Source organism: Anser cygnoides, chromosome 9, assembly GCF_040182565.1.
Source record: "Anser cygnoides isolate HZ-2024a breed goose chromosome 9, Taihu_goose_T2T_genome, whole genome shotgun sequence".
In the NCBI taxonomy this organism is placed as follows: domain Eukaryota; kingdom Metazoa; phylum Chordata; class Aves; order Anseriformes; family Anatidae; genus Anser; species Anser cygnoides.
Window position 1 is genome coordinate 11,374,587 of NC_089881.1, and position 25,913 is coordinate 11,400,499.

The following is a 25,913-nucleotide window of genomic DNA, read 5'->3' on the forward strand; positions in this document are numbered from 1 at the left end:
CGTACCTGTGCTGCTCTGGTGAAGCAGCTTCACCCTCAAGTCCCTGCTCCTTTAAGCATCCCTGTCAGAAACGCTCATCTCTGCGTGTTATTTGTAATTTTGGGAGTGGTAGCGAAGAAAGTTCCCAGAGGTGCCTGCGTCAGTCAGCCTCGTGCTGCTGCGCCGTGACGGGGATGTAGGAGCGAGATGAGTCAGCTGCTGCAGGATGGTGCTCTGCTCCTTTACCCCGTGCTCCACGGGGCTGTACAGCGGGGTCCCTCCAGCTGCTTGCTCGATGCTGCATCCCCTGAGCTGGGAAGCGGATGGGATCTGCCTTTTGCACGTGGAAATGCTTGCCGGGGAAAAGCAGCAGGAGACGCAAGGTTGCTTTTTGGGTTTTCCTTTTGTTTTCAAGTCGGAGTAGCGCAGATCTGAGCTTGGGGAGGGGGAGAGCTGTGGCCCGGCCATTGTGTGCCGCAGTGGTCCAGCCGCGTCCCACCCAGCCCTTGAAATCCAGCAGCAGCAGGAGCTGACGCAGCGGAAGCAGCAGCACCGGGAAGGTTTCCTGTTGGATCCTTTGTGCGTTTGCTTTGGCAGAGCAAACCTGGGGCTTCGGGAACAGCCGGGAGAGGGGCGAGGTGAACACAGGTTGCCAGACCCTCGCTCTCAGTGCTCATCTTCCTCAAAATCCTCGCTCAAGCGCAAGGCGTTCATCCTGGCTGAGGCTGCTAGAAGAGCATCAGCCCCTTTGGCCAGGTGTTTCCAGGTCTCTGTAGGCAGCTCCGTGCCCCGCTTCCCCACTCTGATTATGTTTTGAAACCTCTGATTGCACACAAATGCACCTGATGGCCCTGCGCATGGGGCTGCCTCGTGCTGTCAGCCCTGCGGGGGCCCGTTTGCTGACTGCTCCATGGCCTTTTTCTTTCTACCCTACCAACGTGCCCCACGCTGCCAGCACAGCAGCAAAACCAAAAACCTTAGAGCAAGGTCTCAGCTTCTGCACAAGATTTTGGCTGCGATGTGAGCCTTCCTACCCCTGCCCCCAGCAGCAGACAACGCACTTATTCTGAGCACAAGTACTTGTGCTTACTGCTGCTTTTCCTTTCCAAGCTAATTCTTTTCCTTCCTGTAGGGTTTTATTTTTTTCCCTTTCCATTGTGGATCTGTGCTGCCCTGAGAGGCCCGTGCCGTGCAGAACAGCAACAGGAGCTGCCAAGCCACAATTTTACCAGGGTGAGAGCGAGACGCAAGGCAGCAGAGACCCGCTCCATTGTTGTCGTGGTGCAGGTAATTCACTGAGATGTGAAAGAGAAAAAGCCCGAAGCCCTGCCAGGCAGCCCTGCTTCCTTCCAGCCTCCTTGCCCTGCTGCGTGGTGTGTGCGCGCAGCTGGGGCTCGCTGCCACCCCTGCCTTCAGGCTGGCCACCCAGGGCTTCCACGCTCCCCTCCCGCGCAGCGGCACGCGTTGGTGCCTGCTGCATCTTGTACGGGTGCTCCGCTTGTTGCACGTTGATCCGCTCGCTTCAGGAGAGCTGGGCACCTTCTGCGATGGCGGGAGGTGTGTTCCCAGGTGGTGGGGCTGGTGGGATGCGGGTCGGTGGCCGTGACGTCCTGTGCCCTCTGCTTCAGCAAAGCTCTGCCAGCGCGGGTGAGTCCTGGTGCGTGGGGACTCCGCTACCTCGCAGGGCCTGATGCCGCGCACAAGCCAAGGATTGTTGACCCTTCAGACACGGGCACGTTGTCCTTCTCCTTCAGCAAGATGCTTGACCTCGAAATGTGTTTCTAGAAGTTCTCGCCCCCTTTGAGAAGGGCTTGTTAAATAAGCAAATGGTTACTGCCTGGCTAACGTGGGATCCTGCTCTACAAAGTGATCGCTTCTGATCATCTCCTGAAGATGTTTCTTCCACTGTCAGCACGTTGTTGCCCTCCTTTGGCTGGATCCCTGCTGCCTCTGGATGGGGTGAGGACCCCCGAGCCGTGTCAGACCCGGCTGTCCCGGCCATCACCTGGGAGGGGATGCTCCAGCAGAGGCCAGGAGCAGGTAACTGCGGCTCTTCTCGCCAAGCAAACGAGCACATGCCTCTGGCTTGCTGTTTTCCATGAGACAACTGGGCAAAGGGTCCCTTCGGTTCTTTGTAGGACAAATATCCCTCACAGAGCACTTGCACGGGGAGGGAGAGGAGGCTTCCCAGTAACTGTTTGCTCCATGACGTCTAAGCCTCGTCAAGGTCTGTCCCTCCACACTCTGGGCTTGCTGCCTGCAAAGCCACGTCGCCTGTCCCAGAGCAGATGTTGCGGTTTTGAGACCACACGCAGGAGCAGCAGCGTTGGGTCCAAAGGGTCCCAAAGAGCCGTCTGGCCCGAGGGGGTTGTTCCCCGTGCCCTCAGCCCCACGGAGCTGCTGCTCCCCTATTTCTCATCCCAACGAGCCAAACTGCTTGCCTGGAGCATTCCCTCCTCCCCGAGTCCGGGCAGGGGCTGAAAGTGTTCCCAAACAGCAGTTTCTCCTCCATGGAAACTTCTGGAAGCGCAGTGTAGGCTGGCTTGTTTTTTCCTAAGAGCTTGTTATTTTAAAGCACTTATCTGTACCTAAACTCGTCTATATCTGAGACAGGCAGCAGAGGCAGGAGGGGAGCGACCGCTGCCAGGAGAGAGTTGCTGTCCTGAAGGCGCAGACTTGCAGCGGTCCCCACGTGCAGCTGTTCAAACAAGGCTGGAGACCTCAGGAAGGTGAAGCGACGGTTCCTCGCCAGCATCTCTTACACCGTTTTTAGGTGGTTTTTAGGTGATCAGCCGTCAGGCTGAGCTGCTCGCTGCAGTCAGGCAGGGGCTGGCTTGCTCAGACCGGAGCTTTCCCTGGCATGGGGACAGCAGCAGGGATGTCAGCGCTGCTGGTGCTGCTCCTGCCCCAAAAACCTCCGCTTGCCCGCCTGCCACATCACCGCCTGGTGTTGACTGTGGCCAGGGTCCAGCTTTCCCCTCCTGTTTCCGCAGGCCGGGTCAGGCACGCTGACCTGGGAGGCGAGAGGAAAGGGAAGAGGGCAGCGGTGGGTCCTGGGCACCCCTGTGCCCTGCGGGGGGACGTGTCAGCTCTGCCCCTTCTGCCACTGAAGTTTTCCATGGCTGCTGCCCACCCTCCCTTGGGAGCAGGAGGCACCGCTGGGCAGTGGCAGTGCGGTGGAAGAGGGCCTGGGTGCTTCCCAGTACCCCAAATGAGGCAAAAATATGTTACAAAAGAAAAAAAAAAACACCAAACCACCCTCTCCCTAGGGGCACTGGCTAATAGCAAACGCGCTCGCCCTGGTGCAAGAGCAGGGTTAACAGGGATGTCTGGAAACTGGAAACTCCGCGCACGAAACCAGCTGGGGCTGTCGCAGCGTGACCTCTGAGGACAGCTCAGAGGACGGAGCCTGTTGGGGCCGGAGCGGCGCTGATGACACCAGCGCAGGCACTGCGTGCGTAGGGTGTGTTTATGAGGCTAAGCCCTTCTTCCTGCCCTGGTGACGAGCAGAAAGTGCTGCAGCTTCAGCTGGGGCGAGGGGGACCTAAATCTGGGGATGGGGGAGAGAGGGACACGGTGTGCAGGGGGAACGGGAGTGGTGGTGTGGTGTCACCTGCCCTGAAGGCAGCCGCGCAGCATCTCCACCGGCCTGGTGAGCGCTGGTCCCCTTTGTTCCGCCAGGCAGCCCCATCCCAGGGCTGGGGACGGGCAGGACGCGGCCACCAGCTGGGGCACGGGGCTGGTGCCTCTCGGCTGGGGGCTCGCTGGGGACACTGACCCCACAGCAGGGCTGGTGTCCAAAATGCTCAGCCTTTGGGGTGGAACCGCATCCCCCTGCTAGCCCCTGGGTGGAGGGGAGATGTGCGCCCATGGGGTAAGCGTGGAGGCGAAGGGGAAACCTGCTCCTACCCTGTGGGAATCGCTTTATTCCCTGCAACACCATGCGGAGCTCGAGGCTGGGCGCCTTATCTCAACCCGAGCAGCGATAGCAGCCTGAGTGATGGAAACTACGTGGCACACGGAAAGAGAAACCTCGTGGGGGGGGGAGGCTGCCCATGTTTGCCTTTAGTGTTTGCTTTCAGGGCGATGCTACACAGGGGGCTGGGGAAAGCCTCCAGAGGGCTGTGGGGAAAATAAAACAAGGAGCAAACCGCACTCGCCCCTTGGATGCGCGCGGCTAAGCGCTGGCACCCATCCCGGGGGGGGGAGCACGGCCAGATTTTAGAAAGGACGGGCCCTGGATGCAGCTACCAGCTCCCAGAGCGATGGTAAATATTTAAGCAGTGTCCGGGAGCTGGCTGCGGCCAGCCCTTCCCCGCGTGTGACCCAGCATGCCACACGTCCCCAGCGTGCTGGTGCAGGGGCAAGCAGCAGTGACCCCATGATGAGGCAGTTTGGGGGTGGAAAGAGGAATTTTGGGGCTGGGAGGGGTGCGGATGCTGCTGCGATAACCTTTCCCTCTGCTCTGTGTCACGCATTGGGCACGGGTGCTGGTCGCTGCCGGGGAGGTGGCTCTGGGACGGAGGGGTGGTGGCTTTGGGTGCCCGGGGACGGCCAGGAGCCCTCCTGGGGACACAGCAGGGTGGCAGCAGCAGCAGCCACGGCTCGCTTTCCCTGTGCTGGCAGCGTAGCCGCTTTCTGGAGTGCCCGGCCGTGCCCAGCACGCAGGGGGCCAGCAGATAAGAAAAGGCTTCCCTAGAGCTGCTTCAAGTGGAGACTTCCCCAGCTGTCCCAAAGCTGACGCGTTTCAGAAGCAAAACAAGCCCTGTCCTTCAACCCCCGGCCCCAGATCCAGGCCCTTCCCGGGTGCCCCCTGGCCAAGGACCTGGCAGGAGCCGCGCAACCCCTTGGGAGAAACGTGCAGCTCGAGGCGCCGCGGTGCCCAACCCGCTGTGCCGCGGTGTGGGTACGGCGATGCCCTGTGTGCCAAAGCGCAGCCCGCAGGGATACGGACACGGCCATCGCGCCCTGCTGGAGGCCGTTCTCCTCCGAGCGCTGACGCTTGCCTGCTGTGGTGTCAGCGCTTTGGATGCTCAGGCCTCTCGCGCTCCGGCTGAGGAGTCCCCCAAAGGGTGGGGAGCAGCGGGGCGGCCGAGCACGCCGCTCGGGGTGGAGGGCGGCCAGGGCCACCTGGCAGCTCCAGCGGATCAGATGAGGTTTTTGGAGACCTCCTTCTTCAGCTCTCGCTGTGGACACCACCGTGTCATCTCCCCATCCTGTTCCCGTTTCTTTTTCCATCTCCCCCTTCCCCTGCCCGACCCCTTGCTCCCACGAGGAGTTTTGGGTTTGCAGCTGTGCTTTCACGCGAGGACGTGCTTCACCAGCAATCCTTCTTTTCTTTATCCCCCCCAAAGCCCCTTTTGTCCCCGCTCCCCATTTCTTCCCTCGACCGCTGGGCAGCCAGCGTCTGTAGGTGACAGCGGTGAACGCTTCAGTCTGCCCAGGAAAACTGCCCGCTCGCCTCCAGTCCCCCTTGGCGTGCCAGAGGGAGATAAGGGAAATAAAAACAAATTGAGCCTGCTGGCCCCGGGGAAAAATCCCTGCTGCAGTGAAAACAAAGCGGCGCGGGGGTCACGACGAGTTCAGGTGGCGTGAGCCCCGCAAGCCTCCCCCGAGGCCGAGCAAGCTCGGGGCGCGCCGTCCAGCCCCAAAGCAAGGGAAGGCAGCACGAGGCGGTGGGCAGGAGGGGTTTTATTGCACCAAAACCGAAGCAGGGCTGTCGTGCGTGGAGGTGGATGGCCACCGGCGGGTCCTCGCCCAGGTGTGCCACCTTTCCTCCCCCGTTCCCCCCCCCCACCAGAATGGGGACAGTGATGGTTTGAGTGCCAGCCTTTTAACGCTTTCTTGGCTTTCTTCTCTGATTTTTCACCACTCCCCTTCCCTGTTTTTTCCATCCCGGCCAAGCGTGGTGTTGCATTAAGCCTCGGCACACAGCATGGGGACTGTCCGTGGGGCAGGGAAGGGACATCCCAGCCGGGGGACCCGCCAGCAAGGGGCTTGCAGCACGCAGGATCCGTTCTCTGCCTCCGTGGGGTGACGTGGGACAGCCGTGCCCTCTGCTAGCAGCTGCCACCCGTGCACAAGAAGATGCCTCCGGCCATGCCCACCACCGCCAAGATCCCCAGGGTCAGACCCAGCACCAGCGGGGCGCGCGACCGGCTGCTCTGCTTTCCTGCAAGAGGTGAGAGGAGGTGACAACGGCAGGCCACCCCGACCCCCTGCTCTCAAGGGACAAGCACTGGGAGCAGGGGGACAATCCCCGGCCACCCCCGTCATCCCCGGCACGGACCTGTCTCGGTGCTCTGAGCCCGCAGGATGTCCACGCAGGTGGTGTTGAGGAAATGCTGCAGGTCGTGGGTGGTCTGCGGGTACTTCGTCAGCTCCTGCTGGGCGAAGGAGGCCACCGCGTCCCTGCCGGGCCAGCGGCGCTCCCAGGTGGCGGTGGGGACGTGGAAGGTGAGGAAGGCCGTCCCGTTGAGGGAGACCTCGTAGAAGCTGCGGGCTGTGCCGTTGGGGAAGAGGTAGCAGCCCAGGCGGCAGCACAGGCTCTGCGTGTCTGCGGGAGGCAGGGGGGGCCGTGAGGATGGGAAGGGAGGCCATGAGGACGGGCAGGGGATCATAACCGCCCTCGCCGCCCCCAGCACCGAGCTGCCCTCCATGCACCAAGTTTGCACAGCCCCGTTTGCGGCCCCCCAGCACCCCCTCGCCCCGCCGCCGTGCCGCTCACAGTTGATGGGCCTCTCCTTGCTGAAGAACCACACCAGCTCGCTGAAGGAGGTCAGGTAGTTGCCCACCGCGTCCCGCCGCCGCTCCCAGGCGGCTGGGGGCTCCAGCGGCAGCACCTGGGTGACGTTGCGGCCCTCCAGGAGGTGGCTGAGCCGCCCGCCCAGCGTGGCGTTGCCCCAGAAGACGGAGATGCCCTTGGACACCCGCGTCCACTGCAGCATGGTGAAGGCGAGCGGGGCTGCCGGGAGACGTCGGTGTCACCGCGGCCAGCGGTGGCTGGGTGACGCCAAGCCCGACGCTCGCCCGCCAGCCCGGCGGTGGCCCGCGTGGCCCCGTGCGGCCTTACCCGCGCCCTGCGCCCCGCAGCCCAGGGCCCCGCAGAGCAGCAGCAGCCGCAGCCGCAGCATGGCGGGACTGGACGGGACGGGATGAGCGGGGATGGCGGCGGCGGGGGAATTTAGCGGGGCCAGGGAGGTGTGGCTGGAGGAGGAGGACGATGGTGGGAGTCCGGCCAAGGCGCTCCCATTTCCTTAGCCCGGGACAGCCGCACCCCTTCCCTGCCGGGCGCGACGGGGGGCCCCGGGGGGGGGTCGGGGGCGTTGGAGGGACTGGGAGGGACTGGGGGGAACCGGGCTGGTGGCATGGGTGCTTCTTGTAACAGCTGCAGAGCGGCCCGGTACGGGCATGGGAACCGCACGGCGGGCCGGTGCTGGCACGGTACGGCTTGGTACAGCATGGTGCGGCTCGGCACGGCTCGGTACAGCACGGCACGGCTCTACGGCTCGGCACGGCTCAGCATGGCTCGGTACGACATGGTACGGCTCGGTACGGCTCGGTAAGGCTCAGTACGGCTCGGTACGGCTCGGTACGGCTCGGTACAGCTCAGCACGGCTTGGCACGGCTCGGCACAGCTTGGTACGACGCGGTACGGCTCGGTACGGCTCAGTACGGCTCGGTACGGCTCAGTACGGCTCGGTACGGCTCGGCACGGCTCGGTACGGCTCGGTACGGCTCGGTACGGCTCGGTACAGCTCGGCACGGCTCGGTACAGCTCGGCACGGCTTGGCACGGCTCGGCACAGCTCGGTACGACGCGGTACGGCTCGGTACGGCTCGGTACGGCTCAACCCGGCTCGGCCCGGCCCGTCGGGCCCCCGATGGCCTTAACCCCCGGCTCGGCTCAGCCCGGCCCGGCCCGGCTCGGCACGGCGCCAGGAGGGGGCGCGGCCACCCGCGGGCGTGTCCGGGCCGGGGGCGGGGCCACGCGGGGGCGGGGCGGCGGCGCCGCCGGTGCCGGGGAGCGCAGCGATGGCGGCGGCGGAGCTGGAGCGGCTGCGGATGGCGGGGGCCGGCATGGCCATCGCCGTGCTCACCAGCGGCGGCGACGCGCAAGGTGGGGCCCGCGGGGGGCCGGGGGGCCGCTGCCGAGCCCCCCGTGGGCCGCGGGGATGCGGCGGGTCCAGAGTCCTCGGTGCCGCGGGGGCCTCTGGGACGCGCCACGGGGACACGGGACGCGGGGACACGGGATGTGGGGACACGGGATGTGGGGACACGGGACAAGGGGACGTGGGACACGGGGACATGGGGGACACGGGGGACACAAGATATGGGGACATGGGACATGGGGGACACGGGATGTGGGGACATGGGACATGGGGACGTGGGATGTGGGGACATGGGACACGGGGACGTGGGACACGGGGTCATGGGACATGGGGGACACGGGATGTGGGGACACGGGATGTGGGGACATGGGGGACACGGGGACGTGGGACATGGTGACATGGGGGACACGGGGGACACAAGATATGGGGACATGGGACAAGGGATATGGGGACACGGGGGACACGGGATATGGGGACATGGAACACGGGGGGTCGAGGGATATGGGGACTTGGGACATGGGGGACACGAGATAGGGGGACATGGAACACAGGGGACAAGGGATATGGGGACATGGGACATGGGACACATGGGATACGGGACACGCAGGACACGTGGGATACGGGACATGGGATATGGGGACATGAGGGACGTGGGACACATGGGGACAGCCATGCCCCAGCAGGATGGAACTGTTGGGGGTCCCCTCCCGGCTGGAGGAGGGCCCCCTGTGGAGCCCCCCTGCCACGCGTCACTGGTGGGGGTCCCCCTTGTGGAGCCCCCCCCAGTGCCGCTCGCTGTCACGTCTCCGCTCGGCAGGCATGAACGCTGCCGTCCGCGCTGTCACCCGCATGGGCATCTACGTGGGAGCCAAGGTCTTCCTCATCTACGAGGTTTGCCCACCCCCCGGAGCGTGCCCCCGGCTCCCCCAAAAGCCGCGTGGCCCCGTTTTCATTCATTTACCTGTTTGTTCTGCGCTCGGGGACCTCACCTCCGCGTCCCCGCAGGGCTACGAGGGGCTGGTGGAGGGAGGTGACAACATCAAGCAAGCCACCTGGCTCAGCGTCTCCAACATCATCCAGCTGGTAAGCCTCGCCCGGCGCCCCTAACCCTAACCCTAACCCGCGAGAGGAGCCGGGGGCCGTCACCCCGCCCCGCTGTCCCCCCTCCCGTGTCCCGTGTGTCCCCCCCTCCCCATCCCCGGCAGGGCGGCACGGTCATCGGCAGCGCCCGCTGCAAGGCCTTCACCACCCGGGAGGGCCGCCTGCGGGCCGCCCGCAACCTGGTGGAGCACGGCATCACCAACCTGTGCGTCATCGGCGGCGACGGCAGCCTGACGGGCGCCGACATCTTCCGCGCCGAGTGGGGCGGGCTGCTGGACGAGCTGCTGCGGGACGGTGCGTGGCGCCGGGGGGCGAGGGGGGGTCCCGCGGGGACGGGAGGTCGGAAGGGCTGCGGAGCTCAAAGCCCGGCGCTGTGGGGATCGGGGAGCAGGGCAGATCAGCGAGGAGGTGGCGAAGGCGAACGGGCGGCTGAACATCGTGGGGCTGGTGGGCTCCATCGACAACGACTTCTGCGGCACCGACATGACCATCGGCACCGACTCGGCGCTGCACCGCATCATGGAGGTGATCGACGCCATCACCACCACGGCGCAGAGGTGAGCGCGACGGGCTGCCCCTCGTCCCCGGCTGCCGGCACCCGTGGGTGCACGCCCAGCCTCCCTCCTCCTCCTCTTCCTCCCTTCGCTCTCCTTGCAGCCACCAGCGGACGTTCGTGCTGGAGGTGATGGGCCGGCACTGCGGGTGAGGACCACCGCGGGGGGCAGCTCTGCCACTGCTGCGTTTTGGGACCCTGGGGACATGCGGGTGCCAACGCCGCTCCCTGCAGGTACCTGGCGCTGGTGTCCGGGCTGGCCTCAGGGGCCGACTGGCTCTTCATCCCCGAATCCCCTCCGGAGGACGGCTGGGAGGACATGATGTGCGAGAGGCTCGGGGAGGTGAGAGGGGACCCGTCCCCTGCGACCCCCACTGGGGACCACGGGAAGGGTGCTCGGGGCAGGGACGGACCCAGATAACGCTAATTTTGCCGACGTGTGTTTTCCTTCCCCCGCCCCATGCCATGCCAGACGCGCAGCCGAGGGTCGCGGCTCAACATCATCATCATCGCGGAGGGCGCCATCGACCGCAACGGCAAGCCCATCTCCTCCAACTACGTGAAGGACGTAAGGCCCCGCTCCACCAGCACCCGCTCCCCCGGCTGTGGCCGGATCCTGCCCGGCCTGACGGCCTCTCTGCTCCGCAGCTGGTGGTGCAACGCCTGGGCTTCGACACGCGGGTCACCGTCCTGGGCCACGTGCAGCGCGGCGGGACGCCCTCAGCCTTCGACCGCGTGCTGGTGGGTCCTGGGCAGGGGGGGCTGCCGCGGGTGGGGGTCAGGAGCTCAGAAAAGGGCTGGGAGCACGGTAGAAGGGGGACCTAGGGGAACGCTGCCTGATGATAAGGATGTGCCAGCTTGGATCAAGCTGACACAGTCCCCCCAGGCGCAGCCAGGCAGAGCGATCGCCCCATTTCCCTTAATTTGCCGCGAAATCACCGCTTTTAAATAATTCAGTGGCTTCCCGGCCATAAATCGGAAACAGTCAAGCAAGCCCCGCCGCTTGATTTCCAAGCACACACACCCATAGCGAGGTGCAGGCATCGGCAAAGGTGGCCCCGGAGTGACGCCCCGATGGGTGTCCCCCCCCCCCGCCCCAAAACCCTTTTCAGAGCAGCAAGATGGGGATGGAGGCGGTGATGGCGCTGCTGGAGGCCACCCCGGACACTCCCGCCTGCGTGGTGAGCCTGTCGGGGAACCAGTCGGTGCGGCTGCCCCTGATGGAGTGCGTCCAGGTGGTGAGTACACGGTGGCACTGGGGGTCCCCGGGGGCGTGGAGCCGGTGGTGGCACCGGCTTTGGCTCCCAGCCCTGGAAGGTTGGGGTGGGCGTTGGGGTCGTCCTGCTCCCATCACCCCAGGCACGGGCGTCACAGCGCTCATCTCTCCCCCAAGACGAAGGACGTGCAGAAGGCCATGGATGAGAAGAGGTTTGAGGAGGCGATCCAGCTCCGCGGGAGGTGAGGAGCGGGGTGGTGGCCACCACAGGGGACTGGGAGGTGTCCCCAGAGGGTCCCGCTGGGATGTGGGTTCTCCACACGAGCCACCGTTGTCCTTGCAGGAGCTTTGAAAACAACTGGAACATCTACAAGATGTTGGCACACCAGAAGCCAGCGCAGGAGAAGGTAAGGCAGAGTGGCGGGACGTCCCCTCCATCGTCACCTCTGGTTTCGAGGGGAACAGGCACGTGCGGTGGCCAAGCCGCCGTCCCCATTGTGCCACCGCCGTCCCCACAGAGCCCCTTCAGCTTGGCCATCCTGAACGTGGGTGCCCCCGCCGCCGGCATGAACGCGGCCGTCCGGTCGGCTGTGCGCATCAGCATCTGCCAGGGCCACACCGTCTACGCGGTGAATGACGGCTTCGAGGGCTTGGCCAAGGGACAGGTCAGCGCGCTGGCTCCGAAAGCCCCAAAGGGCTTGTGAGAGGGGTGGCCGGGCTGTCCCCAGCCCCAAAAACGGGCGCTGCTTCTTGCAGATCCGCGAGGTGGGCTGGCACGACGTGGCGGGCTGGCTGGGACGCGGCGGGTCCATGCTGGGCACCAAGCGGTAAGTGGTCTGCGCGGGGGGACACTGCTGTCACCCGGCCTCTCGAGGACCTCGTGGTCCTCACCCCGCCATCCTTCCCCTCCGCAGCACTCTGCCCAAGACCTGCATGGAAAAGATCGTGGAGAACGTGCGGAAATTCAACATCCAGGCTCTGCTGGTCATCGGGGGGTTCGAGGTGCGGGGAGAGCCTTTGCCACGGGCTGGGGAGGGCAGGGCTTTGAAAGCGCCCCGCGGTGTCACCAGAGGGAGGTGGCATCTCCCGCGCCTCTGCGTGGGGACACGGAGGAGGGACGGGACCGGCCCCAGGCAACGGGGCGGTTTGGGACCCTGCTGACGGCCGTACCCGTGGCAGGCGTACGAGGGGGTGCTGCAGCTGGTGGAAGCCCGCGGGCAGTACGAGGAGCTGTGCATCATCATGTGCGTCATCCCCGCCACCATCAGCAACAACGTGCCCGGCACCGACTTCAGCCTGGGCTCGGACACGGCCGTCAACGCAGCCATGGAGGTGAGGGGCAGCGGCGAGGGGTCCCCCGCTCGTCCCCAGCGGGCTTTGCCCATGTGACCCCGTCCCCGACTTTGTCCCGGCGCAGAGCTGTGACCGCATCAAGCAGTCGGCGTCGGGCACCAAGCGCCGCGTCTTCATCGTGGAGACCATGGGAGGCTACTGCGGGTACCTGTCCACCGTCACCGGCATCGCGGTGGGCGCCGACGCTGCCTACGTGTACGAAGACCCCTTCACCATCCACGACCTGAAGGTGAGCAGCCCCCGGGCTCCTGATGGCATCGTTGGGGTGAAAAAAAGGAAGGAAAACGAGGACGGGGCGGGCTCCAGAGGAGGTCTGGTGGGATCAGGGGGACGTGGGGTGGACGCAGGAGGCCCGGGACGTGCCGGTGGTTTGTCTCCCAGGCCAACGTGGAGCACTTGACTGACAAAATGAAGACAGACATCCAGAGAGGGCTGGTGCTGCGGTAGGTCGGGGGGTCCCCCGGGGCACAGGGACACCCTGGGGGTGCCAAGTGAAGGAGCGCCCCCCCCACCCCTTCCCTCTGCTCCCCCAGCAACGAGAAGTGTCACGAGCACTACACCACCGAGTTCCTCTACAACCTCTACTCCTCCGAGGGCAAAGGGATCTTCGACTGCAGGATCAACGTCCTGGGTCACCTCCAGCAGGTACTACGGGGACAGGAGGGCCACCAGCACCGTGCCACGTGCCACGGGGGCTTGACATCAGCGTTTCTTTGCACCCAGGGCGGGGCCCCGACCCCCTTTGACCGCAACTATGGGACCAAGCTGGGGGTGAAGGCTGTGCTGTGGATGTCGGAGAAGCTGCAGGAGGTCTACCGCAAGGGTGAGCCAAGGGTCGGGGGGACACCGGTGGCACTGGGCAGCTCGGCCGCTGTCCCCACTGCGAGGTGACCGCGGCCGGCCGCGTCCCCCCCAGGGCGTGTGTTTGCTAACTCGGCCGACTCCGCCTGCGTGATCGGACTGAGGAAGAAGGTGGTGGCCTTCAGCCCCGTGACGGAGCTCAAGAAAGTGACGGATTTCGAGTAAGTCCCCATCCCCTGTCCGTGGGGACCTTCCCGATGCTGGTGGTGAGGGCCACTGTCCCCGGGAGCCACTGGAGAGCCGTGTCCCCCCTCGTAGGCACCGGCTGCCCCAGGAGCAGTGGTGGCTGAACCTGCGGCTGATGCTGAAGATGCTGGCCAACTACCAGATCAGCCTGACCGAGTACATCTCGGGGAAGATGGAGCACGTCACCCGGCGCACGCTCAGCATCGAGAAGGGCTTCTAGGGGCTGTCCCCGAGCGCTTCCTCCCCAAACCCTGCCTGAAATCACTGGTCCAAGGGCTGGGCCCTGCGCAGACGTGGGCAAGGAGGCTTCCCTGAGCCCAGCCGCGCAGCCCAGCCCCGTAATCATCCTCTTCTAGTTTATTCCTGTTATTTAATGATGGGGTTATCCTGATTCCTTCTTTCGTGGCTTGACCGCCCCAACCAAGTGCTGCTTTTAGCTGAGCGCGCTCGGCGCAGGAGGGGAGCAGAGGAGCAGGTGCCGCTGTGCCGGAGCGGGCAGGGGATGGCCCTGGGGGCTTCCTCTGCCCGGTGAGGCCCCCGGCTCCATCCCCCCAAGTTGTTTCGGCACAGAGGTCCCGGCAAGCCCCTGTCCCCAGCCACCTTGCATGACGCTTGGCTGTGACCACCACCACCGCGTGGCCCTGGGGCCGTTGCCCGTCATCTCACTGCCGCTCCGTGACCCCGCCGCGTCTCGTGCCATCACGGCGTCGCTCGCGTCTTAGAGATAAAACCCGCTGGAGCCAAAGCTGCGTTGCCGGCGTGGTCACTGGGCGCCGCGTCCCCACGGGGTGGACCGGGGCCAATCGTCCCCGTGGGGTGGGCATCAGGGTGGGGAGACAGTCCCGCGCTGAGGCTGGTTGCTGGGGAGCGGGCGTGAGAAAGCTGAGCTGCAGACGACGTGCCAGAGCCAGATTAACGCCGGGACGGGAGGTTTCCCTGGTGAGTGCATCCCAAGCAGGGGTCCTGGGAGAGCGGGACCCTGGGCAGCCTCTCCCATGCGCGGGTCCCTCCAGCGGGTGCAAAGTCAACATCCCTCTGCGGGGCGACCTCGCAACCCTGGAGGAAAATCGCTTCTCCCTTGGTTTGGTTCCCACCTTCAAGGGAAGTTCAAAGCTGACTTCTCGGGGCGACACGCGTGGCTTTCACACAGTTTCTCAGGGTGGCTGCCAAGCGCCACGGCCCCAGCTCGCAGCACTGGGGCTCGGCTGATGCCAGACATCAAATTTCCCAGGACTTGTCCGTCCTGGGGCCGGGCCGATGGGACATCACCAGCACGGGGATGTGTCACGGTCTTGGGGTTTGGACACAGAGTTGTTTTCTTTCCCGTGGAGTTGTCCCCAGTGGCGAGCCCCCTTTGATTTTAAGGGCAACAGTGTTTTCCCCTAGCTGGCCACGGTACTTATTTTAAGCTCTGGACAAAGACAATAATTAGCACATTGTCCCTGCCAGAGCTGAGCGTGCAGAGAAACAGCAGAACTTGCTGATGAAGGAAACAGCGCGGCTTTTCCCGGGCGGCACCTGCTCCAGGGACCCCAGGCAGAGCCTGCAGCGCTCCTCCTGGGGCCAGGTCCCCCGGGGGACAGGAGGACGGCGGGCTCGGGAGCAGCAGGGGCACTTGGCGGCCGGAGCAGCGGCACCAGCCAAGTATGACAAGCGCGGCACGTAGGCGGGGAGCTGTGCACGGGGACAGTGGCGCTGGCGGGGATTAGCAGCACAGCTTCTCTGAGCTGGGAGAGGAGGAGCTGCGCTGGAGCAGCCCCAGGCCATGGCAAACCACCAGCTCCATCAGCCACCCAGCCCCCCTGGCAAACCACAATGCCCCCTCCGGCCGCTCTCCTCCTGGCAAAGCGGGGGGCACCAGGCCAGGGGGTGTCTACCAGCGCGCCCCGTGGTCCCCAGCGCAGACAGGCGTGATTTCTGCCGCCGAGCAGGCTGTCGAGGCAGCCTGGGAGAAGACTTAACCTCGGCGCAAGGGCAAGATGCACATGAGATGACGGGTAAGTCTCTGGGGCCTTGGCTGTCAAGGGAAGTCTGGTATATTATAAATCACACCGACCGGTTAAACGCAGCAGGCAAGAACTAGGTCATCTGAGGAGTTGAAAGCATCAGCAATCCTCACCCGAAGGACAAACTGTGCCCCCTCACACCAAGGCCACGTATCCGTGCTTGTGCGCACGGGGCAGTCGACGTCCCCGAGGAGCACTCCCTCCCGCCAGCGTGACGCAGCGCGGGGGGCTCAGAGGCCTGTGCTGACACCAGGAATAGAGATACAAGAGGCCACCAAGGGCCACGTCCCCACCGCTCAGGTCCTGACCCGGCCGGCTTTGCACCTCCGCACGAAACGCGCCGAGCATTGCTCGGTCTCTTTTGCTTCCTGCAGTCAGTGTGCACTTGCTGCTGCAAGCAGCTGCTGAAAGAGCAAAGCGCCCTCAGAAAGCAGCTCGGCAGCAGGGAGGTGCAGCAGTTATTCTGGTCTCGAGCAGCGCTGCGGTGGCATGAAGCATTTCATGTCCAGTGGAGCGGGAGGGAGCAGGGGCCAACAGCCGCCCCGCGGCTAACAATGCGAGCTGTGACCCAGACGTAACAGAGCAATGCCCAGAGTCAGTTGTTCTCACGATGGCTGCTGAGCCCCAGCCACAACTCGCATCCTAGAGGGAAAATAGCTTTTATTTGGTATGTCACAACGTTTCAGTCAGTATTTAACAGCCCTGTAAAATTTTAGTAAACTCATCTTTCAGTTTAACACCGCCCTGGATACCTGTGCAATCAGATAATAACGCCTGGCTTTTCTCCCAAACCACAAAATGCACAGGGGCATCTTACTCCGAGGTTAAGTTTCCTTAAGCTGCTCTAATGCCTGCAGGGGCATGCAGAGGTGAAACTACAGCTGAGCATTCAGGATTTGCTGTTTCACCCAGGCTGCGCCAAGGTTTTCTTTGGGCCACCTCATTGCCGAGTCAGATGCTGGATGTGCTAACAAGGGCCAGAAGAAGTCAGGAGTTTAAGATAAATTAAGAATTTGACATTGACCTTCAGCATCTGCACCAGACAGTTCTTGATGATTCTTTTAGGCAGCTTCTTCCCAACAGATTCAAATCTTTGTGGCAGAAGCTGCCTTCAGAGCCTGCTACACACAAAGCTGGTGCCATGACTGGCTGCGTGTTAGTCCAACAGGGAACGACCTAAAAGCAGCGATCTGCCTGGCTGCCGGCAGGCTTTGCCAACGCCTTCAGTCACAGAGCACAGCAGCACCTCTGTCTGCAGCCCTGCTGGTTTTTGCTTGCTGATCCCCCTGCAGCTCCCACAAAATGGCCCCAGCCACACGAGATGTGATTTAATGGTGCCTGCTATGCAAAGAGGAAAGCTCCCGAGAGCCGGATCCTGCCAGCGCAACGTGCACAGCCAGGGGCAATGTCAGGAGAGCTGAAGGGGCAGTTTCCTTGCAGCCAGCGTCACCCCGTCCGCAGGGGAAGCGCAGCGGGATGCGCTGAGGCTTTGGCTGTAGCCAGGCATGTGTGGGCAGAGCGGTGCTGCTGGGCTGGGGCAGGCTCCCCGGCTCAGAGTGCTCCAGGGAGCTTTGCAACAGGCACCGTCACTCCTCCTGCAGCTCCTTCTTCCGAAAGGCCTGCAGCCTTCTCCCCACGGTCTGCTGGACTATCTCCAGACCCTCTGCGTCCAGTTCCTTCGTGAGAAGCAGGATGGCATTCAGCACGTTGTTCTGTCGGGACGAGACAGACACTGCTTTATACAAGCACGTTAACGCCAGCCCGGAGAACGGGGTACTTGATTTTCCAAGAGCAGCTCCTTCTAGGAACTCCACCACCACTGCTGCCAGCAGTTTGCAACAGGCACCTGCACCTACAGGGACAAACCAACCCCCCCTGAGGCCGAGAGGGGCAGAGGCTGCCTGGGAGGAGGCTAACAGCAACGCAGGACAGACTTGTCCGCCCAGTCCTGCACCAGCTGCCCACATGCCTTTGCTTCCTGGGCACCCTCCAAGCTGGCTCCCGTAAGGAAAAGTGCGTTCAGCTGAGCAGTCGCCCTCCCTCTCCAGTGTGAACGTGTGTAGAGTGGGAAAGGACATGCCCCCTCTGCTCTGAGGCAGAGAGTCCCGACAGCAGCAGCTCGAGGGAACCTTTGAAGGTCCCCAGCCCAACCTCCCACAAAAGCAGGACCGCTGCCAGCGCCACACAGCAGCTCTGTCAACCCACGTCTTGAAAACCTCCAGAGGGAGATTCCACAGCCTCCCTACATACCTTTTAGGGAAAATATTTTTCCTAACGTCCAACCTGAACATCCCCAGCCGCAATCTGTGGCCAAGTCCCCTTGTTTAATGTTTTCTTTCCCAGAAAAAGAGGAAGAAAAGAGGAAAAAGGCCAAAGCCTGCAGTACTCATGGTACTGCAAAGGAAGCTTAAAGCATGAATGAGCGAGAGACTGCGGGTGACAACTAGCGGAACGAGGCAGAACATGGTCCAGATCTGGCTCTGGCCTTCCCATGCCAATTGAAGCGATGGCACCGAGCCCAGCACGCAGCAATTCCCAGCTGGGCAGCCAAGATCCACGAGGTTCATCTGGGGCTACGCCACTGAGAGGGCTGAGGAACCACCTAAGCACTGGATTCAGCAGCCTCCTGTCCCCCAGCTGCGTTTCGGTTGCTGCCCAACTTGTACGTGCTTTTAGCACAGCCCCAGCGTAAGGACATGTGTGCTTATGTGCAGACAGACGGAGAGTACAAACCCCACCAGGCTTTCTCCACATCTGGTGGAGACCAAAACCACTGCATGGCGTCTTCAAGATGAAAAGCACTTGGGTCTTTAAAGATACTCACTCTCTTCTTTCGGCTGCAGTCCGTCTCTCGAGGTGAAAAGGAGGAAAATTTATCCCTGGGAACAGGCTTCATACCAAGCTGCTCTCGAATTTTGCTGAAGAAAAAGGGAGGAAGAGCAAATGTTACCAGGACCAGACGGCAAAACCTTACTCTGCCAGGCCAGTCCCCTACAATCACGGGCAGCCATGCAAGAAGTATCCAGCCGAAGGATTCAAAGCACGTCTATTAACGCACCGCCACTGCCTGGAGAACGCAACACCCCGAGCAAAACTCCCCCCTGGAGTAAGAGCCTCACAGTCAGAAGATGTTAACAGGCGTGCCGCCACGAGAAAGCTGCTCCCTCCTCATGCCTGAGGCTGGCTGGGACTGACCGCGTCGCGCCGCGCTTCAACGACACGTGCCACAGGCAGACGTGCGCCAAAGCACGCTGCAGAGGAGCTAAGCAGGAACGGACAGGAGCTCACACGTCAGTGAGGATCCATGCGGCCGATAGTAAGTAGCCAGCTACAGAAGAGCCTGTTTTGCAGATGGAGAACCAGAGCCACAAGCGCCATTACCCCAGCACGGCTCCACCACGCTAACTGGAACAACAGGAACCTGCGCCAGCTGCGGGTCTGGCCGCAGAGAATCGGGCTCGGCTGGCGGGGTCCTTTCACCCCACCCACGAGGTCAGCCCGGGAAGCCCAGCAGCTCACTTTGTCTCCTCCAGACTGAAGCTCAGCAGCTCCCTCTCGGTCTCCGTTGCGGATTCAGCAGCACTGGGCTCAGTGGACTCAGGGCAGCTGTTCTCCACGCTCCTCCTGACCGGCGGTGCCGTGATCTCCTCCCCATCAACCAGGGCCTGGGACAGTTCTTCCTCTGTCACGGCTGCAAAAGCCAAAGCAGCAGCCTAGAGCCTGCTGCAACGAGCTCCAGCAGCCCAGGAAGGCGGCATTCGTGACCAGGAATGTGCTGCTGCTGCAGAGCTGTGTCACGGGGGCTTCACCCAGCAGCTCTCCTTCGTACTAGCCTTTTGCTTTCATCCTCCTCCTGCAGTAAAACCCACACGGAAGAACACTGGCAGCTGTCAGCAACCTCTCAAAAGGAGAAAGGTATCAGGGAGGGATGCAAAGATGCTTTGCAGGCTCCAAAAGCCACCAAATTACTGCTAGCAGGTGGAAAAGCTCTTTTTCTGTAACCGCAGATCCAATTACAGAATCCGTGTTTGGCCAGAGCAAAGGAGAGAGCTCTGGAAAACCACTAATTAGTAGTACAGTCTCAGCTGTAATGAGCCTCTTTCAGTCCCACGAGTGCTAACTCTGGCACTGCAGGGCACAGGAGGGAGAAAACAGCTCAGGAGCGATGGCTCTCAGAGAGCCTCCGACAGATCCCGCCTGGCTGAGCATCGCCAGCACGCCGCCCCGACAAGGAAGGGCCAAAGGACACCTCACACGAGGAAGCAGCATGTCACCGGTTTCCAGCTCACCGGCCCAGGGCTCGGGGCTGTTCGTTTTTACCTGCCAACACCCACCTTGATTATCGAGCTTCTGCAGGCTGGGGAGGTTGCGCAGCACCGTCATCCTGTAGCGGTGGGGGTCCGACCCGCAGCAGGGATTTTCAGACAGCCACAGGACCCTCAGCCGGGGCAGGTTTTTGAGGTAGAAGAGCTCATTCAGGCTTCCGATGTTGTTCTTCCTCAGGTAGAGCTCGCTCAGGTTCTGGCACTGATTGAGTGGCTCGAGGTCCGAGATGCCGTTCACACTGAAGAGACAGCAGGGGATGAGCAAGCGGGGAGCCCACCCCTCCCTCGCCGCATCCCTCGGGGGGAGCAGGGCCCCCGCAGCACGGCAGCTTTTCAGCCCCTTTTCCTGCACCAGCTTCTCTGAGAAGCCTCACGCCGGCACAGCAAGGGCGGTGTTAAGGAGCCTGTGGCTTCACAAGGAACAGAAAGACAGCGTTTCATCTTGGTAATCAGAGGAAAGAATTAAGAAAGTGGGCACTGCTCTCTGCTCGAGATGACAAACAGCTTTTGGTTCCCCCAGCCACCCGTCTCACCGACACCCTTTGCTCCAACAGCTCCTCAGGCAAGGAGAACCCACTGAAGATTCCCAAGCCAAAAAACTTAAATTCAAAGACAGCAGAGGTTCTCTGTGATCCCCAGGACAGATGAAGGACGGGAGAAATGAGAAGCTTTGTGAGATCCAAGAAGCATTTCAACCAGCCTTCTGCAAACTGGCCCCACACGGAAGCCCTGAAAATCCCATCTAAACCCTGGAGTATGACTTAGGGAGCAAAAATCCTGAGACATTTTAACCGTTCTTGAAACAGGGACTGTTTTCTCAAGTAGCAAGGGGAAAGGTGCAGAGGAGTGAGCTGAAAGATCAGCATTTCCACGTCTCTGCCACTTGAGGAATTGGGCAAGGAGAGCCCAGCAGCTCGGGGACGCAGTCTCAGAGGCAGTAAGGAACCAAAGGCCAGGACGTGGCCCCACGAGACACGTGAGCTCCTCCGCCCTCTCCAAGGCCGGCAATTTGGCATTCACCTGAACGAGATCACCTCGACGTTGGGCAAATCCCGGCATATCGATATCTAGGCAGGAAGAGAGAGAAACAATAAGCTGCACTCCCACGGAGAAGAAGTAAACAAAACGACACAGCAATTTTAATTGCACACAAGCCAGATAAAAGCAGGAGTAGGAATTCAGGTTTGCTTCAGTCCAACCCAGGCTCAGCACCGCCAGAGGGATTTGCTGCCAGAGCCAGCGCAGAGCCAGCAGCTCCTCCACCCTCTCTGCCCCACTGCTCTCCTGCGCTGGCACCTCCACGCTGGCTCCAGGAGGGATCCGTCCCTCTTACCGGGGCAGCCCTTTCCTACGGAGGGTACGTGCCTACGAGCCAAAATCCCGAGCAGCCAGGTGAGGACTCGGCTCCCCCTTCCCCTCCCGGTGCCGGCTCCCTCCGGGCACAGGCGGGGGCTCGCTGGGGCGGGCGGGTGCCAGCCCCGAAGGATGGAGGACAGCAGCATGGAGGACAGCAGCGCGGTACTTACATCGGTGAGGTGGCTGCCCCTGCGGGAGGAGAGGGGTGTCACGGGAGGAGAGGGTGTCACCGCACTGCCCCGGCCTCAGCCCCGCACCCGCCGTCCCCTCGCCTGGGTGACGGCCCCGGGCCCGTGCTGTGCCCCCACCATGTCCCTGCTGTCCCCACACCCGGGGGACAGCCCCGAGCCTGCCCCGTGCCCCCACCAGGGCCTGCCCGGGACCCTGAGGGCTGCGTGTCACCCACCAGCCCGGCCTGCCCCCAGACCCAGGCCTGTTCCCAGCCACATCCCCGCCTGTCCCCAACCCTGCCTGTCCCCATCCCAGCCCTGTCCCCATCCCCTGCCCTGTCCCCATCCCTGTCCCCACCCCCTGCCTGTCCCCATCCCCTGCCCTGTCCCCATCCCTGTCCCCATCCCCTGCCTGTCCCCATCCCCTGCCCTGTCCCCAACCCTGCCTGTCCCCATCCCCTGCCTGTCCCCATCCCAGCCCTGTCCCCACCCCCTGCCTGTCCCCACCCCCTGCCTGTCCCCACCCCCTGCCTGTCCCCATCCCTGTCCCCAACCCTGCCTGTCCCCAACCCTGCCTGTCCCCATCCCCTGCCTGTCCCCACTCCAGCCCTGTCCCCATCCCCTGCCTGTCCCCATCCCAGCCCTGTCCCCATCCCCTGCCTGTCCCCACCCCAGCCCTGTCCCCACCCCCTGCCTGTCCCCAACCCTGCCTGTCCCTGCCTGTCCCCATCCCCTGCCTGTCCCCATCCCAGCCCTGTCCCCACCCCCTGCCTGTCCCCAACCCTGCCTGTCCCCACCCCCTGCCTGTCCCCACCCCCTGCCTGTCCCCATCCCTGTCCCCAACCCCCTGTCCCCAACCCTGCCTGTCCCCATCCCCTGCCTGTCCCCACCCCAGCCCTGTCCCCACCCCCTGCCTGTCCCCAACCCTGCCTGTCCCTGCCTGTCCCCATCCCCTGCCTGTCCCCATCCCTGTCCCCAACCCTGCCTGTCCCCACCCCAGCCCTGTCCCCACCCCTCCCCGTCCCCAGCCCTGTCCCCACCCCCTGCCCGCCCCCACCCCCTGCCTGTCCCCATCCCAGTCCTGTCCCCACCCCTATCCCTACCCCATCCCCTGCCTGTCCCCATCCCCTGCCTGCCCCCACCCCAGCCCTGTCCCCATCCTATCCCTGCCCCCCCCCGCCCCCACCAGCAGTTCAGCCGCCGGACCCCGTCGAGCGCGGCGGCCTTGGCGCGCGCCAGCACGGCCCCGCGGCTCAGCCTCATGGCGGCGCCGCGCCGCGTCACGGGGGCGGGGCCACGCCGCCAGGGGGCGGGGCTTGTGCGCCCCCGGGGGCGGGGCCGGCGGCGGGGAGCGCCCCGCGGCTGTGCCCTGACAGGAGGGTGCTCGCCGCCCGGCCCCGCGCCCGTATGCGCTGCCTGTTGTAATATTACGTTGTTTGTAACGATATAGAACCCGCACAGCGGTGCGCACGGGCAGCGTGTCGATGCATAGATCAGTGAAGCCCCCGTTTGTGCGTGTTTCTGCGCTGCCCCCCCTGGGTTTTTTTGCGGTGAAAACCACTCGCGAGTCATTTGTGGGGCGGTTCCCGCCGGCGTTCCGAAACACGGGCAGCCTGCAGCTCCCGCTGCTCCCTATAGGCCGTTATTTTCGGTTCCTTCTGTCAAGAAGTGCCTTGTACGCACCGTCTGGGTACACCTGCGTGGGAAATGGGACCCCGCTGCCTCGTGCGTGGTTACAGCACAGCGGGATGCTCCCCTCTGCAGAGCGTGGGGAGCAGGCAGCCGCGGCAAGGAGCCGGAAAGCGTTGGGATGACACGTCCCCGCCGTGCCGGGGGGGAAAAATCGTGCACAAGGGAATGTGGGGCTCGAGGTGGGTCAGGGAGCGCCCTTTCACCTTCCTCCTCTCCGAAGGAGGCGGCGTTTGTCAGGCAGAGGAAAGGGAGCCGAAACGCAGCAGGAGCCGTGGGGAGCCCGCTGCGGGCAGCCGGCCGCAAGGTGAATGAAACGGCAGGGCCTGGGGGCGAGAGGAGAGGGAAAAAGCAGAGAAATCCCCCGAAAGATGTTAGGATCATTGCTGACAGCGCTACAGCCACACATAAGGATTTTGAAATAAGGACCAAGTGGCAAATCTGGTAGTTCTGTAAGTTACATTTTAAAACGGGTGAAAGGCTTGTTTCAACAGGTCATAGAGGAAGGAAAAAGTGGAGGGGAGAAAGTGGAATTTCCCTTAATTCCTGATTTCAGATGTTTTTGAGTATGTAATCACAGTATCACAGTATCACAGATTTCTAGGTTGGAAGAGACCTCAAGATCATCGAGTCCAACCTCCGACCTAACACTAAGCACTCCACTAAACCATATCGCTAAGCTCTACATCTAAACGTCTTTTAAAGACCTCCAGGGATGGTGACTCCACCACCTCCCTGGGCAGCCCGTTCCAATGCTTAATAACCCTTTCGGTAAAGAAGTACTTCCTAACATCCAACCTAAAACTCCCCTGTCGCAACTTGAGCCCATTCCCCCTTGTCCTGTCACCAGGCACGTGGGAGAACAGACCAACCCCCACCTCGCTACAGCCTCCTTTAAGGTACCTGTAGAGAGCGATAAGGTCGCCCCTGAGCCTCCTCTTCTCCAGGCTGAACAACCCCAGCTCCCTCAGCCGCTCCTCGTAAGACTTGTTCTCCAGACCCCTCACCAGCTTGGTCGCCCTTCTCTGGACTCGCTCGAGCACGTCCATGTCCTTCTTGTAGCGAGGGGCCCAAAACTGAACACAGTACTCGAGGTGCGGCCTCACCAGAGCCGAGTACAGGGGCACAATCACTTCCCTAGACCTGCTGGCCACACTGCTTCTTATACAGTAATAATACATCCACCAGCATAGTTTCTTTTCAGGAATGATAGAATGAAAACTACTTGGTGTATCTCATGTGTTTTATCTGTATTTTTTTCAATTTCTGATTACCAAATCAGAGAATTACTTGCTAATGAAATTTGTACGCGCTGGCACAACACAAGAGCAGTAGGTCTTGTCAGCCATGTCCAAAATGTGCCATTTCAGACCTCTGAGCAAGAATGGTGACCTGTCTGTGGCTGATCAGCTTTGCATAGCTAACAGATAATCATATGCAACTGGAGTAGAGGAAAAATCCACTCCCTCGAGTAATGCAAGATGAGAAAAAATAATTACTTTGACATGTAGATCTTTATGATGTAAAAGGCAAGGTGGTGATGCTCATTCGGGGGTTGATAATAACTTTGGCACTAACTAAGTGAGTAATAAGTGGTAATAACTAAGTGAAATGTGGCTGATATTCCCAACCTAGCACTATTTAAAGCAAAATTTGATGTGGGGAGACAAATCTGACATATACAGATACACCTAGAGGGGTAAATTTGACACAGGGAGTAGGATTTATGGATTTTTTCCCCATGAATTTTACCTGCTCAGTCTCTTTCCTTTTTACTGAGGCAGCAAAATATTTGAAATCCAAGTGAGGTGGAAATATTCCCGATATGCTGGATTTTTCTCAGATACCATCCCTGTGAACACGCATCCGAGACTGCACACATTCGAGTCCCACATCAACGACATGCAGATTCCCCCTCGAATTCAGATGCTTTCAGCCAAAACCCTCTGTTGCGCATTTTGGGTGAGTATTACGGTTTCTAAACACAGCCCAGAATTTCTAGGTCATGCTCCTGAATGCTAACCGGCTATGACAGCTCATGTCAGATGCCTCTCTCTGCCCGCTCAGTACAGGATGTTCCTTTTTCCCTTTGTTACAAGCAGCGCACAGAGAAAACTGATTTTGGTGAGCTTTTCAGTGATTCAGTAAACTCGGAGGTGCTTTCTGTGACCACAGCCCTCCAGGCCTGCTCATGTACAGCACAGCGTATCACTAACTGTGCCACAAGGCCAGACGACTGCAACACATTGCGATAAAACCATTAAGAAGCAGCATTAAAAAAAAAAGCTGTGGTATCTTTAAACCAGTGAAAGCTGAGGAAATATTGCTCATCTCCTCTTCGGTTGATATATTCATCTTCATGTTCTGGGGCTGGGAGGGAGAGGGAAGGCAGCCGAGCGGCCTCCAGCTTGTCTCTTCTCATGAGTGTCAAAGGCAATAAAAAGGGAACTGAATCGAAAAATGGAGCTGAATGGCCCCTGGGCGTTTCAGGAGCCATCACCTGGAAATCTGCAGAGCCAGAGCTGCTCACCACCCAGCAGAGCTCGCCGTTGGCCTCATCACTGTCTTCACTTTGCTGCCTAACATTTTACTGCTGGAGCCCCCGGCTGCCACCTTTTAAATCTGTGTGGTGAATAACCAGAGAAACAAAAAACCCACCCTTGAAAGACACCAGGCTGTCCAGCTTTCCGCCTTGCTGCCTGTTTAATGGCAGGCTGTGTGCACAGCATTATCCCTGCTCTCACTACACAGAAAACGCCTTTAAGTGAAAAAAGAAGTTGTTGTTTTGGTGCCAGGTGGAAGCAGTAGCAGAGCTCGATCTCAGCCTTCAGGGGAGGTGTGTAGAGCTGCTGGTGCCGCTTTAGGTGCCAACGGGGACCGACCACTTTGTTCTGAACACCTCCACCCTCGCACAGCCCCTCTGCTTCCAAGAGCACTGGACAAGTCAATGACCGGGGGGCAGTATTTTAAGTAGTGGCAGTTCCCTCAATTACCCGATTTTGGTCTCC

General features: G+C 61.7%; 3 protein-coding genes across 3 annotated transcripts; 1 reads left to right on the plus strand and 2 right to left on the minus strand.

Annotated features, from left to right (window-relative positions):
- Nucleotides 1-5,655: 5,655 nt before the first annotated feature.
- On the minus strand, nt 5,656-7,207 carry PROCR (protein C receptor). Its single transcript, XM_048077345.2, has 4 exons — nt 7,052-7,207; nt 6,707-6,943; nt 6,269-6,535; nt 5,656-6,151 (listed from the first exon to the last, which is right to left on the minus strand). The coding sequence occupies exons 1-4, from the start codon at nt 7,110-7,112 to the stop codon at nt 6,039-6,041; spliced, it is 678 nt and encodes a 225-aa protein (XP_047933302.2). The 5' UTR covers nt 7,113-7,207; the 3' UTR covers nt 5,656-6,038.
- A 732-nt stretch (nt 7,208-7,939) lies between these two features.
- PFKL (phosphofructokinase, liver type) lies at nt 7,940-14,104 on the plus strand. The gene is made up of 22 exons (XM_067001961.1): nt 7,940-8,097; nt 8,907-8,980; nt 9,095-9,172; nt 9,295-9,484; nt 9,582-9,747; nt 9,848-9,892; nt 9,978-10,086; nt 10,216-10,311; nt 10,392-10,484; nt 10,856-10,981; nt 11,137-11,201; nt 11,303-11,366; nt 11,478-11,624; nt 11,716-11,786; nt 11,874-11,961; nt 12,139-12,291; nt 12,377-12,541; nt 12,694-12,755; nt 12,846-12,957; nt 13,036-13,135; nt 13,229-13,334; nt 13,432-14,104. The coding sequence occupies exons 1-22, from the start codon at nt 8,013-8,015 to the stop codon at nt 13,577-13,579; spliced, it is 2,343 nt and encodes a 780-aa protein (XP_066858062.1). The 5' UTR covers nt 7,940-8,012; the 3' UTR covers nt 13,580-14,104.
- Nucleotides 14,105-16,008: 1,904 nt separating this feature from the next.
- CFAP410 (cilia and flagella associated protein 410) lies at nt 16,009-22,529 on the minus strand. The gene is made up of 7 exons (XM_067001966.1): nt 22,403-22,529; nt 21,217-21,235; nt 20,711-20,757; nt 19,700-19,929; nt 18,885-19,056; nt 18,190-18,283; nt 16,009-17,077 (listed from the first exon to the last, which is right to left on the minus strand). Exons 1-7 carry the CDS (start codon nt 22,477-22,479, stop codon nt 16,952-16,954), a joined length of 765 nt encoding a protein of 254 aa, XP_066858067.1. The 5' UTR covers nt 22,480-22,529; the 3' UTR covers nt 16,009-16,951.
- Nucleotides 22,530-25,913: the final 3,384 nt, after the last annotated feature.

Coding starts and splice junctions, on each gene's coding strand:
- CFAP410 (XM_067001966.1), bottom strand. CDS start 22,479: ATGAGGCTGAGCCGCGGGGCCGTGCTGGCGCGCGCCAAGGCCGCCGCG. Junction 19,057..19,699: donor GCAGAAGCTCGATAATCAAG/GTGGGTGTTGGC, acceptor TGGCTTTTGCAG/CCGTGACAGAGGAAGAACTG. Junction 17,078..18,189: donor ACTGCAGCCGAAAGAAGAGA/GTGAGTATCTTT, acceptor TCGTCCCGACAG/AACAACGTGCTGAATGCCAT.
- PFKL (XM_067001961.1), top strand. CDS start 8,013: ATGGCGGCGGCGGAGCTGGAGCGGCTGCGGATGGCGGGGGCCGGCATG. Junction 11,625..11,715: donor AGGGCTTGGCCAAGGGACAG/GTCAGCGCGCTG, acceptor TGCTTCTTGCAG/ATCCGCGAGGTGGGCTGGCA. Junction 13,335..13,431: donor AAGAAAGTGACGGATTTCGA/GTAAGTCCCCAT, acceptor CCCCCCTCGTAG/GCACCGGCTGCCCCAGGAGC.
- PROCR (XM_048077345.2), bottom strand. CDS start 7,112: ATGCTGCGGCTGCGGCTGCTGCTGCTCTGCGGGGCCCTGGGCTGCGGG. Junction 6,944..7,051: donor CTGCGGGGCGCAGGGCGCGG/GTAAGGCCGCAC, acceptor GTCTCCCGGCAG/CCCCGCTCGCCTTCACCATG. Junction 6,536..6,706: donor CAAGGAGAGGCCCATCAACT/GTGAGCGGCACG, acceptor TGCCTCCCGCAG/ACACGCAGAGCCTGTGCTGC.